Source organism: Quercus robur, chromosome 3 (genome assembly GCF_932294415.1).
Source record: "Quercus robur chromosome 3, dhQueRobu3.1, whole genome shotgun sequence".
Lineage (NCBI taxonomy): Eukaryota > Viridiplantae > Streptophyta > Magnoliopsida > Fagales > Fagaceae > Quercus > Quercus robur.
Genome location: NC_065536.1, coordinates 62498241 through 62515980, shown reverse-complemented (window position 1 = coordinate 62515980; position 17740 = coordinate 62498241). Strand labels below are relative to the sequence as shown.

Below are 17740 nucleotides of genomic sequence, written 5' to 3'. Positions count from 1 at the left end.
TTAAACTCAAACTGCAATGTCCTAGAGTAGGCTTGCACCTGGGTTATACTTGACTTAAAAGAAAGGACCCAAGTAGATGCCCAACATATTTTGACAATATACATGGGTTTGCTTGAACCCTTCCTCTATTCCATGTCTAATCTTCAATCTTCTAGTGTTGTGATGAGAATTTTTCTAACAACTAGTAACTTTTGGGAATGCAAAATTTTGCATTCTAGTTGATAAGGCTCGAGATGAGTCGAAGAGAGAGCAAATGGCCATCATTTTGAGGTTTGTTGATAAAGAAGGTTTCATTAGGGAGCGTTTCTTTCATGTTGTGCATGTTAGAGACACTACTGCATTAACTTTAAAGAATGAGATATGTGCTATCCTTTCTCATTACAACCTCCACATTGAAAATATTCGAGGTCAAGGATATGATGGGGCTAGTAAAATGCGTGGTGAATGGAATGGATTACAAACTCTTTTTCTTAAAGATTGCCCATATGCTTATTATGTATATTGCATGGCTCATAGGTTGCAATTAGCTTTAGTTACAGCATCTAGAGAAGTAAAAGATGTTCATCAATTCTTTGATCATTTGGTTAATATTATCAATATTGTTGTTGGTTCTAGTAAGCGTAATGATGAATTGCAACATGCTCAAGCAGAACAAGTTGAGAATATGATTGCTTCTAATGAAATTGAGACTAGAAAAGGTGCAAACCAAATTGATGCTTTGCAACGAGCTGGAGATACTAGGTGGGGATCTCATTTTCAATCTATTTGTAATTTGATTAAAATGTTTGATGTTGCTTGCAAAGTTATCAACACTATCTTTGAGGAAGGGACTAACTATAAACAACACGATGATGCCGAGGGAGCTTATCAGGTATTAACATCATTTGAATTTATTTTAATCTTGCATTTGATGAAAGAGATGATGGGAATTACTAATATGCTTTGTCAAGCTTTGCAACAACATTCTCAAGACCTTTTAAATGCCATGCATTTAGTTTCAACTACAAAATCACTTATTCAAAAGTTGAGAGATGATGGATAGGAGCCTTTACTTGCTAGAGTTATATCATTTTGTGAGCAACATGAAATTAATATTCTTGATATGAATGCTCGTTACACTAAAGCTTGGGGTAGATATCGTCGTCAAGATGAAGATTTAATAATGGAACATCATTTTAGAATTGGCATATTTACAGTTGCAATAGACTTTCAATTGCAAAAATTGAAAGGTAGATTTTGTGAGCTAATAACGGAACTTGTCATTCTTAGTTCAACTTTAAATCCCAAGGATACTTTTAGATTATTCAAAATTGTTGATATATGCAATTTGGTTAAGAAATATTATCCTCAAGATTTCATTGAACAAGAACAAGAACTTTTGGAATCTCAATTGCAACATTATGAGCTTGATGTGATAAAACATCTAGATTTTCATAATATGAGTACAATTTCCGAGCTATGTAAGGGATTAAAAATTTCAGGAAAGTCCAAAATCTATTTTTTGATTGATAGACTTATTCGTCTTGTGTTGACCCTTCTGGTTTCTACAGCAACTACAGAACGAGCTTTCTCAGCTATGAAGTTGTTAAAAACAAGACTTCGCAATAGAATGGAGGATGAGCTTCTGGCAGATAATATGATAGTTTATATAGAGAAGGAAATTGCTGAGAATTTCACTGTAGAGATGATAATGGATGAATTTTATTCTATGAAAAATCGTCGTCAGGCATGATTTGATGTGAATGTTCTTTTTTGTATGTCTACATTGAACTAGACAGTTTTTCATGTTTATTAATGTTCAAGTATATGATGATATATGAAAGTTGATAATTCTGTATCCAATAGACTTAAGAATTATATTTAGTATATCTCTATTATAACTTAGCCCCCCAAGTAATTATTCTTGGCTACGCCCCTAACTAGATGTTTCTAGAACAAAATCTTAGAGAAGAAGTCTTAAGAATTTGTACTTTGTTCTAGATTTTAATAGCCAAATATGGGATAAGAAAAGTGGCATAGCAGTCTTCGTCTTCTTAGGTGGCAAGAAATTAAGAAAGAGCAAAAGAAGATTGTTATATGGTCGTATTATTAAATGATTGATAAAATGGTTTTTAGGTCTATGTAATCTATGAGATCTTAGATTTTAGTTTATTATCTAATGGGCAAAACTTGAGTCCAGTGTTCAATTACATTGGACCTATCACAATGGTAATATGTGTCCATTTTTTACCATATGTTATCAACCCAATAGGTCCAGTGCACTTAAGTCGAGTCTTTATTAAACAGTTCGGACCATGATATCTTTCTATAATTACCTAGTTTGTGTAGAACAAGGATTGAGGGGATTACACTCGCTAAAAACAAAAAAGAAAAAAAAAATCTGGGCTTACACTTTATCTAGGCTAACAATCCGAAGTTATCCGTGACTAAACTCAAACTGCAATGTCTTGGAGTGGGCTTGCATCCCGGTTATACTTGACTTAAAACAAAGGCTCCTAGTACATGCCCAACATATTTTGATAATATACATGGGCTTGCTTGAACCCTTCCACACAGTTCCATGTCTCATCTTCAATCTTCTAGTGTTGTGATGAGAAATTATCTAACAACTAGTTAACTTTCCTTATTAAGTAATATCTATATACTGGTCACCTAGGTTGTTTTCTTTCAGTTAAACTTACAATTAGTTAACTATCCTTGTTAGATATCACATACCATATTGGTCAGCTAGGTTGTTTTCTTCCAATTAACATACATCAAACTCTGTGGATTTAGAAGCAACCACGAATTTAGAGTGTAAAAAGCATTTTAGCCAACTTTTTTCATTTGCTCTAGTTTACATTTGAGCCAAATCTAGTGTTAAGAACTGAACACGCAGTAGAAACAAAACACATAGGCAACCCTTTATAGAAACCAAACAGTAGCATCATAGTTCTGCTTACACTTATTTTTTTTTTTATTTGGCTAAGAGACAAGGATTTATTCCAAACAATTGAAAGGTGCAACCATCTTCAATCAGAGCTTGATGTATGGTAACCCTTTCTTTCAGCTTCAATATTAAACTTAAGTAGACTTAAGTCTAGCACTCAACCTGGCAACCAATTTGTCGTGAGGTGGTAGTGTCTCCCCCATCAGAGGGCAGTTCTTCAGAGCATTGACCCATGAGAGAAACTCTGGATTCTTTTCTGATATGAGTACCACACCAATGGCCTCATCAAAAGCTTGGTAGTTGCATGCATGTGAGCCAATAACGATACCAAGATACCCTAGGATCTCGCCATTGAAGAATGGAGACTGCCCTGGAAAATCTTTTTCAATACCTTCTTCAAACACCTTAAGCAATTGGCTCAAGTCTTCAATGGCTTTCTCTCTCTCCTTGTCTTTGGACCCGAAGATGATGTAGAAGCTTGGCACAATCTGATGACACAAAATGCTTTTATTAGTGTTTGAACAAAAAAGCTACATAATTGGCAGTAGCAAATCAACAAATAGGAGGATACCATTTTTTGTTTTTTTGTTTTGTTTTTTTTTTTTTTAATTTAATTTAATTTTTATTGAATTAGTTAACCAAGAGTCAAGCGCTTCCGTCCAATGTTTTAGTGCACTGGACAGGATACAAGATCAGTACTTACTCGATTTTGAACATATCTCATGTTCATATCGGATTTAGTGTACTAGAGCACTAGAGTTGAGAGAGAGAACTCACCTTTTGATCATAATAGTTGGCCCAAAAGCGGACTTTTGCCCTTTGGTAAGGATCCTCAGGCAATAGTTTTGGGGTGGTATTCCAGCACTCTTCTATGTATTCAAGGATAATGAGTGACTCAGCAATGGATTTCCCATTGTGAACAAGCACAGGTACTTTCTTATGTACTGGATTGAGGCTAAGGAACAACTCACTTTTGTTTGTCAAATCTTCCTCCACATTGTCATAGGATATGCCTTTTAGTTTGAGGGCTAGCTCAACTCTAGGGCAGAATGTGCTGGCCCATGTTCCAAACAGGACAACTTCACCTTTCTTCTCCTCCATTCTCTATCTCAGTTGGCTTTCTATTAGACCGTGAAGCCTTAATTATTGAGCTCATATGAGAAATTTCTTCCAATCATCTTCATCATATTGGTCAGTCAACAAGTTTTTTTTATTTGGTCTTTAAAAGTACTGGCATGCCTAATGCTCCAACAATTATCTTATAAGTACTGGCATGCCTAATGCTTCAATAAATACTTATTATAAGTCTGTCCCATGAAGTGGGCATAGTAGTAGTAGTTGTTGTTGTTAATGTTTTTTTTTTTTTTTTTTTTTTTTTTTTTTTTTTTTTTTTTTTTTTTTTAAAGAGAAGTAGGCATAGGAGTTACCTTCTCCTAATATACAGATTAATTACAAATCATATGTTAAATAGATAAAATATTTCACAAGATAATAAAATTTATAAAAAAAAAAAAAACTATGAATTTTTATTAATTTAATTGGTAAAGTCTCTTATTGTTAAATAAATAACATGAGTTCTATTCCTGCCTCTATTAAAATTCAATTAGCATCATGGTCTCGCCTAATAATAAAGGGTATATTTCATGAGGCAAGATGCGATGTGCGCCCTATTTCATTATTTAAAAACTACAAATAGTATGATAATTTAAAAATAATTAAACTTCTTACAATATCTTGAATTATTTTTTTTTTAATTTTTTGGTATCAAATGATGTGAACATTTAAACTTTGTGTTTTCCTATAATTCTATGTAGTATAATGAAATTAGAGACTAAGGCAACTTCGATTCCGGCTTTCAATTCAATCATCACATGATTCATGTTTGTGTGAGTGATTTTGATCTAAAAAATAATGATTTTGGGCGGCGATTCAATTCATTGTCATTGTCATTGTCACACAATTAGAACATCTTTATAGCCTCAAAATCATAACATTTAAGAAAATATAAATGATTCATGACCTCATGTTTTTATTGTGTGAGAGAGGTTGAGACTTGAGAGGGACGTGCATTATAATTGATATATTACAAGGGCACGTTGTCTAGTGTAGTCATTTAGTGTACATTTTTTTTTTTTTTTTTAAAGTATAGAATCCACGTCAATTAGAATTTAATTAGATGCTTAATGAAGGTGTCAAGTTTAACTTCTTCTTCTTAATACAAGAAAGTGGTGTTTTAATCTTTGACCAAACTATTCATTTTTTTTTGCGCATGAGACACTATGGAAATCTTATGGACCAATAGTACAATAACTTACAGATGTGATCTCTAGATTTATGTCACATCCAAAATAATGAGCTCACCACTCAGATATCCCATCTTTTTTTTAAGTACAGGCTGGAGATGAGACACCTGCCTGGAAATTTAATGAACAGATAGTATGAGTTTAAACCCGCCCCCCCCCCCCCTCCCCCCCCTCCTTTTTTTAATACAAGAAAGCGATGTTTTAGTCATCGGTCGAACTACTAATCTTTTTGTACATGGGGCATCCTAAAAATTCTATGGACCGATATTATGATAAATTTCACCTATGATCTCTAGATTTACATACATCCAGAGTAATAAACTCATTACCCAAACATTCCGTGAAGTCTAGTTTGACCTTCCTTTTATTCACTTTTTTTTTTTTTTTTTAATTCAATAGTTGATGGACAGAAAATTTGAAATATTAAGAGATGCCAATTACTCAAACTACTACATGACACTTGCCTATTTGAACTTAGTTGAACGCAAAGAGAGACAAGATCTTCTTGGCCACAGTGTAAGTCCAAAAACCCTGAAATACGGCAATGAACCTGCAGGGATTGCCACTATATACAGAAGTGATTATTGCTTCAACCGCACAAGTCACAACGCTCACGTTGACGCCAAGTCCACCATTACAACTTTTTTTGGCCCAGAGTGATTATTTGTGATTGACAACGTGTGAGATGTGCCGACTGACTTAGTCCTTATGAAATAGTCAATTTGAGATTATAGGAGTGAAAAATAAGTAGAGCTTTTGGGTCCACTGAAATGTCTCAGGAGGTTGGTGTGAGGTCTAGAGAGGAAGACGAGGAACTACAACGGAGTACTAAGAAGGTGAAGGAATGCCATCGCCTTGGGGCACCAAGACAGCTCCCCCCCTAGCCCGATGGGTGGTGGGGCATCATACAAGGCGAGACTCCTTGGGGAAGTACCAGGGGCTTATGAGCAAGCCTTTGAGTTCAATGGCGAAATGGATTTGGGTGCAGAGTCTGATGATGAGGTTCCTGACTTGTCGGCCGGTATTGCAGCAGTTAATCTCACTGGGGAAAGGAAACAAAATATCAAGAAGCAGTGGAAAATGCCTTTATAGTCAAAGTTGTTGGTAGGACGGTGGGTTTCCAGTTTTTGCAATCCAGGCTCTTGAGTATGTGGAAACTTGGAGGTAGAATGGACGTTGTTCCCATCGGTAAGGACTTCTATCTTGTTAAGTTCTCTCTGAGAGAGGATTACGCTTATGTGCTAAACGGTGGACCTTGGTTTGTTGGGGGTCACTATCTGTCGATTAGGAACTGGGAGCCTAATTTTAAACCATCATCTTCAAGTGTTTCATCGGTTGCTGTTTGGGTCCGTCTATCAAATATTATGAACCAACTGTTCTCCAAGACATTGGACGAGCCATTGATCCAATCTTACGCATTGACACTCACACGGCCTCTGAGTCGAGGGGGCGTTTCGCTAGGTTGTGCATCGAAGTCAACTTCAATAAGCCCCTTATTAAGCTGGTGAAAGTTGGAGGAGTGACGCAGCTAGTCCAATACGAGGGGATTAGTTCCCTCTATTTTTCGTGTGGAAGACTTGGTCACAAGGCGAACTGTTGTCCTTACACTAATAGGGCACTGGAGAAAGTTGGTAAGGAAAATTTGGAGGGAAACATCTCTGTTGGGGAAGACCAAAATTCATCTGAAACTGACAACTTTGGGCCTTGGATTCTTGTGGAAAAAAAGAAGCATGCGAATAGGAGAGTGAACTCCACTCCAGCCCAAATTGCTATTTCGAGGCGGAGGAGCCCAACAGCTAATACTGCTAACCCCTTGTCTAGCCCATCTTTACAAGACCCTGACTTGCCTGGCTTTGAGAAAAGTGAGGGGAAGCGCAACATGGGGTCCAGCTATACTATGAACGGGTCTAATATGGGCCAAAAGGAAAATAGCAAGAGCATTGTGAAACCCAATCTCACAGAAGTTAGTGACTATGAAATTGAGTAGGCTCTATTCTTCACAGGAGATGATAAAGCCTCTGGACCAGATGGCTTCATTGCAAAAAATTTTGAAGCAGGTCTAGCAGACTGTCAAACCTGATGTGGTGGCTGGCATTACATCCTATTGTCAATTCTAGAAAGCTTCCCTTTGAGGTAAACTCGACCCCTATTGCCTTTGTTCCTAAGGTCCCAAATCCCTCAACAATAGCTGACTTTAGACTAATTGAATGCTGTAATGTAGTCTACAAATGTATTACTAAAATCCTTCTATAGACTCGAAGGTTGCTTGGGTTTCTCAGTAACCTCTAATCAAACAGCTTTTATAAAAGGAAGAAACATCTCAAAAAATTTGTTGCTAGCCTATGAACTTGTAATGGGTTATCATAGGAATAATTCCCTTAGTAGATGTGCCATCAAAGCTGGTTTGAGGAAGGCTTAAGTTTTTTGTCACTTTGTGACTATTTATCCTGATGTATTTGATAGCTGCTGCCTACCCAATTAATTTTGTTATCTAAGTGAGGAAGTGCTTCACAAACACAAGCTATTTAATTGGCCTAAATGGGGGCATGATTGGCTATTTCAAGGGAGGCAAAGGCCTCAAACAAGGGGGGCCACTTTCCCCTTTCTCTTTGTCATTGTCCTGGAGGTCTTCACTAGAACAATGCAAAACAAGGTTCAGAAGAGTAGCCAATTCAAGTTGCACCTTATTGCAAGGATTTGAAGTTAACTCACCTAAGCTTACAGATGATCTTTTAATATTCGCTGCTACTGAATAATCCTCAATTAAATTAGTGACAGCAAGCCTTGAAGAGTTCAAGTACATGTCTGGTTTGTCAATAAATCCCAACAAAAAGTGAAGTTTTCTTCTCAGTTGTACTGTGCCTCAAGCCATAAGAAGCACGTCCTAGAAGCATTGTAATTTAAAGAGGGGTTTTGCCTATTAGATAAATCTTTCTAATTTGCCCCCACACAAAAAAAGTATATAATAGTGAACTCATTGGGCATGGCCACGACACCAATCATACCATGGGTTAAATGCTATCAATTCATGTATAAGGGGGAGAGTTACATTGTTGACATCCAAGAGGTTGGTCTTGGTTCTGTATCTGCTGTTAGCTCTACATATGTTGATCTTGGTTCTGTATCCTTTAGCTGGGTCTATCTTGAAATGAATACAGCGGCCCATGAACTAGCTAAATGGTCTCACAGTCAATTTTATTTTGGTAGTTCTCCTACTGTTAAAGGTGTGATTGTAAAGGAGGCCGACCCTTTTGTGCAGTTTTCTTTTCTTCATCGATAAAGTCCTTTATTCTCTAAAAAAGAAAAAGAAATCCAAGAGGTTGGACTCGATAATTAGAGTTTAATTCACTTTCTTTTTAGAAAGAACTTCTTAATTTTTATACATGAATATTGGCTCTCTGTTTCACAAGAATTTGAACCCTCTTCATTTAGAAATCACCGCTTTGTGTTAATGCCCAAATCAAGACATCCTTTTGCCAACTAAGGTTTAGTGGTATTTGTTTGATCATTGTAGCTTCAAAATGTAGAAAGGTGGCATCAATTTTTTCATCCAACCCACACCTAGAAATTGAATCAATCAAAGAACTAACCTTAGCTTTCCTTTGATGGTATGTGAGACGGTAGAAGTGACACGTGGATGAGATTTCAAAGGAAGTCACCTATTGAACTATATTCACACTGATTTGTCATTCCCAATTAAATAAGATGCTCTTCTTGGAAATCGTAACTTCAAGTTACATTCTATGTGTGTGTAAATGTGTGTACAACAAATTAAGTGTGTGCAATAAGTTTTGCCCATTTTGATAACATCTTTGTCTCTTTTAGAATTCTCTCCCAAACATAAGATGCTTTTGAACTCACCTTTGCCTTCATCACTGTTCCATTTGATAAAAGTTTTTCTTTAAAAACTTTATAAAACAAAGATTGATGATTATGAAGCCTCGCCATGTTTGTTAGTGCTTATGTATTGATGACGTCGAAAATTGTCACCAATGGGTCACACCGTACTCGCGACTCGAATCGAACCTGCACGACAAGAACAATCGACGGACGTCCTTCAGAGAACACCGGTGTGGTGCCGGCCAAAGGTTCTCCGACGGTCAAGTTAGAATTGTTCTGTTTTTACTTAGAGCGTTAAAGAGGGTCAATTAAAGCGTACCTCGATTTCTGTGGGTATTATGCCTTTTATAGTGTTAAAGGGTTGACTTTTCCTTTTTGGTTTCCACATCTTTTCAATGTGGGACTCTACTCCCAATTCTCCTAAGCGTGGTGAGCAAGGATTCCCATTTCCGGATCATGGGGTTTTTCTGGGCTATGGACGTTTCGGATCATGGGCCCTTGCAATGTCAGTCAGTGATGGGCCTTCAAAGCTAGGACCATCATCACACAGGCCCAAGAGACCCAGTCCGTCAGGCCCATTAAGGTAAGCCATCAGGCCCAATATTTTATCATCTTCAGTTGCCCCCTTCACCCCAATGGTCCGTCACCTTTTGGGTCAAAGGATCAATGGGGTGACGGTCCTTACGTATGGGTATGACGGTCAATCTATAACGGAATCAGGCAAGATAGAACGACGGTTCCAGACGGGTCAACCTGTCATAGTAAGATTCATCCCGTTGACGGAGACATGACGGGTACAAGTCTGTTGTTACGTACTGACAGGCTGTCAGCATTTATTACGCATGCCACGTGTCGCTCTCTGAATGGTCGTTGTATGGGATCGAAGTGTCGCTTCGTCTTCCGTGCACCTCCTATATATATAAGGCGCCTCATTCTCTCATTTTTCACTTTTCACTCAGAAAACATTTGTCAGAGCGAAGCCGTCAGCCTTGTCAGAGCAGCCCGTCGAGGACGAATATCTGTTGATTACGCCAACCGTCACCTATCCTCTGCTAAGTTTGGTAAGTGCTTCTAATTTACTATAGTCAAGTTACATTTCCGTCCACGCGTTGTTGTTAGGCTTTCCATACCCGTCAACACTTTCAAACCCGTCGGTCTTAGGTTTCATTGTCAATTGTAGGAAATGTCTAGTGCGTCAAGTAACCAGTCGGTGGTTCGTGATGGGATGGAATACGAGGATGTATACCCGTCCGGTCATAAAGACCAAGAGAGCCCCGGCGAAGATAGGAGTCCGTCTGCCTCCTCTTCATCCTCAACAAATGAGGATGTGGAGATAGTCGAAATAGAGGGTTCCGATGACGACGGGGATCAACCATTGGAGTCCGTTGTAGGCGCTGATGGACTAAGGCAGTTCATCATGTTGCCAGAGTGGACGGTGCATAGGTTTACATCCGTCATCAGGGAAAAACACTTCAGCACCTTCAGGACCAACTTCCAAATCCCAGACTATGTTTCCATCCGTCTACCATATGTGTCGGAGAAGTGTTACTACGAAGGGGTAGACGGTGTCGGAGTGTACGAGCAGGCATTGAAGGCTGGACTTCGATTCCCGCTTTCTACACTTCATAGGGAACTCTTACAGTATCTGGGGTTGTCCGTCACCCAGATATCGCCTAACGCCTGGAGGGTCTTCATAGCCATGGAGATTCTTTACGGTGCAATGTCGAACGGGGAAAGGAGATTGACGGTCCGTGAATTTCTTCACTGTTACCGTCCAGACGAGATTTCTGGATCAAGGGGGATGTACAGTTTTGCCAGTCAGAGCCCCTTGTTGAAGGTGATCTTTGAGACCCCAGACTCAAATAGAGACTGGAAGAGTCGGTACTTCTTCCTGGAGGGTGACAGATGGATGAACCATCCAGGGGAGACGGAGTACATGCCCGTCGACACAACTTGGGCAGTTATAAATCAGACACGTATGCATCCGTCTAAATTTTGTACTGCTTTTCATATCCGTCCAGTTATATGTGTATATCTTGATCATTTTTTCTTTGCAGGTAGACGGCGCCCTCAAGTCAGCCTCGAGGAGTTTAGCTTCCTTGAAAAGGTTTGCAAGAAGACTACGCCGGAGGAAAGGACTTGGGCTAAGTTGGTGAACCCGAAGACCATACATTGGTACTGTGACGGTCCTGAGCCCACCCAAGAAGCAATAAGATACGACGAGCGAGTTCATAGACGTAAGCCCGTCGACTTTACTTTGCCATTTACCTGGCTTTATTTTGTTTTAATTTCATCCGTCATTATTTGCAGAGATGGATGACGCAAAGAGGAGAGCTTTGATCAAGTCCCAGGCCGTCAAGAAGAGGGAATCCGGCGAGGAGGTTCCTAAGGTGTCAGCTTCAGTCCCTAAGAGGAAACTGACGACAAAATCCGACCGTCCATTTAAGCAACCAAAGGTCTCTCTTGAACCTGTGGTTGGCTTAATGGCCGAGGGTAACAAGGCCGTCACCCCAGCAAAGCAGGGGAAGGGTAAGGGATTGATGACGGTCCCAGACGGTAAGCAAGAGAGACCTCCTTCCCTTCTCCGTGATGACTCCCAGTATGCATTGGAGAAGCTGTCGTCCATCATCACGGCAGAAGACTATGAAGACCTGGGAAACCATTCGACGGAGGCCATGGGGGAGACGGGCCTCTTCGCCGTCGCTCAGGTTGGTTATGTTTGCCAATTAAGTTTTTATTTTTCTTTCTTGTTGTTACTTACATTATGTGACGGTCTCTTTTCTATTTGCAGTCCTTGGTCATGATGAAGGGACTACTTGACCGGTGTCTCAACCGTGAGAGTACCTTGGACCGGGTGCGCGCGAAGGCGCAGCAGACGGAGGAAGAGCTCGGACAACTTCATAAATGGAGGTCCAAGATGGAGAAGAAGCTGGAGCTTTCTGAGCAGGCGAGGAAGGAACTGGAGGAGAAGACGGCCACTTCGCTGACGGCCATAGAGAATAAAGAGGCTGAGATCAAACAGCTCAAAGAAGAGCTCCGTCAGGCGAAAGTGGCAGCCGTCGAGGAGTATCGATGCTCGGAGTCCTGCTTGAGCGAGCTGTCGGACTCCTTCCTTCAAGGCTTCGATGATTCTCTCCGTCAAGTCAAGAAGGCTTATCCAGAGCTGGATTTGACAATGGTCAAACTTGAGGACCAAGCCCAGACTTCTGCCCTCCCCGTCACCTCCGAAAATACGGAGGACCTTTTTGGCGACGGTGCTGCTCAAGGAGACGGAGAGTCCGCCCCGTCGAAGGATGTCCCAGTTGCTGACCCAAAGGAAGTTTAACGTCTATGTAATTCATTTTTTTTTTTTTTTTTATTCACATTTTAAGACAATCCGTCCTTTTTAATTGTATTAAACATTTGCCTTTGGGGCTTTTGGCTTAATGTTCAGATATGTTTTTTATAATTGTTTGGTATTCTGTTTAAAGCTCCGTCTCCCTTCTTGAGGAAGGATTTTTGTGAGAATATTTGTCTGTGATACTCCGTCCGCATTGTAGACTTATTATCTTGTGTTGATTGAGCATTTACATCGTTGAGAATTTTCCTTTTCCGTCTGTTTTGAGAGGTTTATTAGGAGGACCGTCCACTTTGTGGAGTTGTACATCATGCGTATTTAATGGACTTGTAAAAATTTTGACGTAGTTAGCTTCCGTCCACTTTGCGAACACGCTCTTCTATTATTTCCATCCACCTTGGGACTTTATTTCATGTATTTCAACATCTTTGTGATCTGTCCACTTTGTGGACTAATTTCGTCACCTTAGTGATCCGTCCACTTTGTGGACTCATTTCATCACCTTAGCGTTCCGTCCACCTTGTGGACTCACGTTTCATCACCTTAGTTATCCGTCCACTTTGAGGACTCATGTTTCATCACCTTAGTGATCCGTCCACTTTGTGGGCTTATGTTTCATCACCTTAATGATCCGTCCACTTTGTGGACTTAGATTTCGCGTCCGTCCATCCTGTGGACTTAAGGTTACCATCCGTGTAGGGTGATCCGTCCACGTTGTGGACTTAGGGTGATCGTCCCTGTAGTACGATCCGTCCATCTTGTGGACTTCATATTGTATCCGTCCATCTTGTGGACTTCATATCGTATCCGTCCATCTTGTGGACTTAAGGTCATCGCTGTAGGATGATCCGTCCACCTTGTGGACTTAGGGTGATCGTCCTTGTAGGACGATCCGTCCATCTTGTGGACTTCATATTTTATCCGTCCATCTTGTGGATTAAGGTTATCATCCTTGTAGGATGATCCCTCCACCTTGTGGACTTAGGGTGATCGTCCCTGTAGGATCATCCGTCCATCTTGTGGACTTCATATTGTATCTGTCCATCTTGTGGACTTAAGGTTATCATCCCTGTAGGATGATCCGTCCACCTTGTGGACTTAGGGTGATCGTCCCTGTAGGATTATCCGTCCATCTTGTGGACTTCTATTGTTTCCGTTAACTTTGTGGACAATTGCAATGACATACATTCAAGTAGAAGATCAAAATTGCATCTGATTATAGAAATGCGTAAAGGAAAAGTGCCTGCCCCCTTGGGCTTAAAAAAGGCACGACAATATTGTAGCAAAAATAGTTAAACAGCGCCAAAAAAAGTTAATAATGCCAAAAAGTCTTAAAAGAGAAACTGGTTGTCGTGTCGCTATTACTGGTAGTATTTCCTCAAGTGCTCGGCATTCCACGGATGTGGTAGCTTTTCTCCGTCTATTGTCTCCAGGTGGTATGTTCCTTTCCTTTTCCACGACGTAACTCTGTAGGATCCTTCCCAGTTGGGGCCGAGTTTTCCCTGTGTAGGGTCTCTAGTTGTACCCATGACCCTCCTGAGTACGAGGTCTCCCACTTGGAAGCTTCTTTGTCGGACCCGGGAGTTGAAATGTCTGGACATGCGATCCTGGTATCTAGCGATCCTCTGTTCTGCTGCCGACCTGACCTCATCTATAAGGTCCAGCTGTAGCCTCATGGATTCGTCATTCCTTCCCTCGTCATGGTTGTGAACCCTGTAGCTTGTGAGCCCAATTTCTTCTGGGATGACTGCCTCGCTCCCGTATGTCAGTCGAAACGGTGTCTCTCTTGTCGGAGTCCTCGCCGTTGTCCTATACGCCCACAGTATGCTTGGCAATTCTTCTGGCCATATGCCCTTTGTCCCCTCGAGCCGAGTCTTGATAATCTTTAGCAGGGATCGGTTTGTGACCTCAACCTGACCGTTAGCCTGAGGATGGGCGGGTGATGAGTAGTGGTTTTTTATTCCTAGCTGTGTACAGAAATCACGGAAGGGGCCGTTATCGAACTGCCTCCCGTTATCTGAGACAAGGACTCTAGGAATACCAAACCTACATACTATGTTCCGCCAGACAAAACTTCTAATGTTCTTTTCTGTAATGGTGGCCAAGGCTTCCGCTTCTACCCATTTCGTGAAGTAGTCAATACCCACTACCAAGAACTTTAGCTGCCTTATCGCCGTTGGGAAAGGTCCCATGATGTCCAGTCCCCACTGAGCGAACGGCCATGGAGCCGTTATGGGGGTTAGCTCTTCAGCTGGCTGTCCGATAAAATTGCTGAACCTCTGGCATTTGTCGCATCTTTTAACGTAGGACTCAGCATCCTTTTGCATGGTCGACCAGTAATACCCAGCTCGTAACAGCTTGTGCACCAATGACCGCGATCCAGAATGATTCCCGCATATTCCTTCGTGTACTTCCCTCATCACGTAGTCTGCCTCTTCAACCCCGAGACATCTTAGGTAAGGACGGGAGAAACCTCTCTTGTAAAGAATGTCTTTTATCAAGACGAACCTTGCCGCTCGGACTTTTAGCTTTCTCGCTGCTTCCTTCTCTTCAGGTAATATCCCGTCCTTTAGGTATGAAGTTATCTGCGTAGTCCAGTTTCTTTCGGAGCGTATCTCCTGCATGTTGTCGGGGTCTATTAGCGGAAAGATTTGAACAAAGGAAAGTACATTACCCGGTGCTGTCATATGTTCCGCTGAAGCGGCTTTGGCTAGCCGATCGGCGAGCTCATTTTCTCCCCTTGGGATCTGGACGAAGATTGCTTTTAGCCCGTCGACTCTCACTCTTACTTGATCAAGATATCTCTTCAACCTTTCCCCTTTGCATTCATAATCTCCGTTTACTTGATTGGTCACGACCTGAGAGTCGCAATGCACGACCACACTTTCAGCTCCGGCGGCTTTGGCTAGGTCGAGTCCTGCTGCCACCGCTTCGTATTCTGCTTCGTTGTTGGTAATGGGGAAGTCGAGACGGACCATACATTCAATCGTGTCTCCTTTAGGTGACAGCAATATTATGCCGGCTCCTCCGACTCGCTTGTTGGATGATCCGTCGGCGTAGATGTTCCACTGGGGGGGTTCTTCTGTCCCTTTGTCCGCGTCATGCGTGAACTCCGCTATGAAGTCGGCTACAGCTTGTCCTTTAATGGCCACACGTGGACGGTACTTGATGTCAAACTCACTCAATTCAATCGCCCACAGCGTCAGTCGACCTGCGGCCTCAGGATTACTTAGTGCCCTTCACAAGGGCTTGTCGGTCATTACGTTCACGGTATGGGCTTGAAAGTAGGGCTTGAGCTTGCGAGCCGCCGTGACCAATGCAAAAGCGAGTTTCTCCATAGGTTGGTATCTTTCCTCGGCACCGCAGAGCGCCCGGCTGGCGTAGTACACGGGCTTCTGTGCCCTGTCCTCCTCTCTGATTAAGGTCGCGCTGACGGCCACAGTGGAGACAGCCAAATAGAGGAAGAGCTCTTCACCTGGCTGCGAGGGGCTCAGTAGAGGTGGTGAAGATAGATAGGTTTTTAACTCATCGAAAGCTCGCTGACACTCGTCTGTCCACTCGAATGACTTTTTCAATGTTCGAAAGAAGGGTAAACATTTGTCCGTCGCTCTCGACACGAATCTATTCAATGCCGCTACCTTGCCGTTAAGGCTCTGTACTTCCTTCACGTTTCTCGGGGGGGCCATCTCCATTATGGCTCGGATTTTGTCCGGGTTAGCTTCAATCCCCCTTTGAGATACCATGAATCCTAGGAATTTGCCTGCCGTTACACCGAATGCGCACTTTCCTGGATTGAGTTTCATGTTGTAGGATCGAAGTGTGCCGAATGTTTCCTTGAGATCTTCCAAGTGGTCTTCCTCCTTCCGGCTCTTCACCAGCATGTCGTCGACATAAACTTGGACATTCCTCCCGATTTGCTGCGCGAACATCTTGTTCATTAGTCTCTGGTATGTTGCCCCTGCATTCTTCAGACCGAATGGCATTACTTTGTAACAGAAGAGTCCTTGACTGGTTACAAACGAAGTCTTCTCCTGATCGTCCTCGTGCATGCAGATCTGGTTATAACCCGAGAAAGCATCCATGAAGCTTAGCAATTGGTGTTGAGCCGTCGAGTCTACTAGGATGTCGACCCTTGGAAGGGGATAGCTATCTTTGGGGCATGCTTTGTTAAGATCGGTGAAGTCCACGCACATCCGCCATTTGCCACTCGTTTTCTTCACCATTACCACATTCGCCAGCCAATCGGGGTAGTAGACTTCCCTGATGAAGCTTGCCTCTTGGAGTTTGCGGACCTCTTCCGCTATTGCTTGGTCTCATTCCGGGGCGAATACTCTCTTCTTTTGTCGGACGGGTGGAAACGAGGGCAACACATTCAACTTATGTACCATGACCGAGGGATCGATTCCTGGCATATCGTCATGGCTCCAGGCGAACACATCCTTATTGCTTCTCAAGAAAGCTACGAGCTCTTGACGGATTGCGGGTTTGGCAAGCGTTCCGATCCTGGTGGTTCAGTCTGGATTGGAACTGTCGAGAGTTATCTCCTCTAGCTTCTCTGTAGGTTCTGCCGTCGTTCGGTGTTCTTCTATGTTCAAGGCCTGGATCTGGTCTTCCACCTCCATCATAGCTACGTAGCATTCTCGTGCGGCAATTTGACTTCCGCGTAGCTCTCCTTCCCCATACTCTGTTGGGAAATTGATCATCAGGTGGTAAGTTGATGTTGCCGCCTTCCACTTGTTGAGCGTGGGTCGTCCAATAATAGCATTGTAGGCTGACGAGCAATCGACCACCAAGAATGTTACGTCCTTGGTGATTTGTTGTGGGTAATCTCCTACTGTCACCGATAACGTGACTGCGCCCAAAGGGAATATTCTACTCCCTCCGAAACCAACGAGCGGGGCGTTTGTTGGTATCAGCAGCTCCTTATCAATCCTCATTTGTTGGAACGCCGGATAATACAAGATGTCGGCCGAACTACCATTGTCGACCAACACTCGGTGGATGTTGTAGTCGCCTGCCCGTAAGGTGACGACGAGGGCATCGTCGTGTGGATGGTGTAGGCGCCTTGCATCCTCTTCCGAGAACCCGATAATGGGGCCTTCCCTTCTTGCCATCTTTGGCACTGTACCCGCCAACTGGACATTCTGTACCATCCGAAGATATGTTTTGCGAGCCTTTTTTGACGATCCGGCCGCACCTGTTCCTCCAATTATCATCCTTATGTCCCCCAATGGGGGCCTTGGTCGCTCGTTCTCTCGACGGGGGTGTTGTTCTTGTGGGGGTTGATCTGTTCTCTCCTTACTGACGAACTTCTTCAATTTCCCTTGTCGG

At 42.2% G+C, this 17740-nt stretch overlaps 3 protein-coding genes across 3 annotated transcripts; 2 read left to right on the top strand and 1 right to left on the bottom strand.

Annotated features, from left to right (window-relative positions):
- Positions 1-253: 253 nt before the first annotated feature.
- On the top strand, positions 254-1732 carry LOC126719911 (uncharacterized). Its single transcript, XM_050422409.1, has 3 exons — positions 254-871; positions 1337-1460; positions 1551-1732. Exons 1-3 carry the CDS (start codon positions 254-256, stop codon positions 1730-1732), a joined length of 924 nt encoding a protein of 307 aa, XP_050278366.1.
- A 1146-nt stretch (positions 1733-2878) lies between these two features.
- LOC126718794 (glutathione S-transferase U10-like) lies at positions 2879-4129 on the bottom strand. Its single transcript, XM_050421146.1, has 2 exons — positions 3707-4129; positions 2879-3417 (listed from the first exon to the last, which is right to left on the bottom strand). The coding sequence occupies exons 1-2, from the start codon at positions 4028-4030 to the stop codon at positions 3064-3066; spliced, it is 678 nt and encodes a 225-aa protein (XP_050277103.1). The 5' UTR covers positions 4031-4129; the 3' UTR covers positions 2879-3063.
- Positions 4130-10907: 6778 nt separating this feature from the next.
- LOC126718783 (uncharacterized) lies at positions 10908-12507 on the top strand. The gene is made up of 2 exons (XM_050421136.1): positions 10908-11780; positions 11864-12507. The coding sequence occupies exons 1-2, from the start codon at positions 11385-11387 to the stop codon at positions 12395-12397; spliced, it is 930 nt and encodes a 309-aa protein (XP_050277093.1). The 5' UTR covers positions 10908-11384; the 3' UTR covers positions 12398-12507.
- Positions 12508-17740: the final 5233 nt, after the last annotated feature.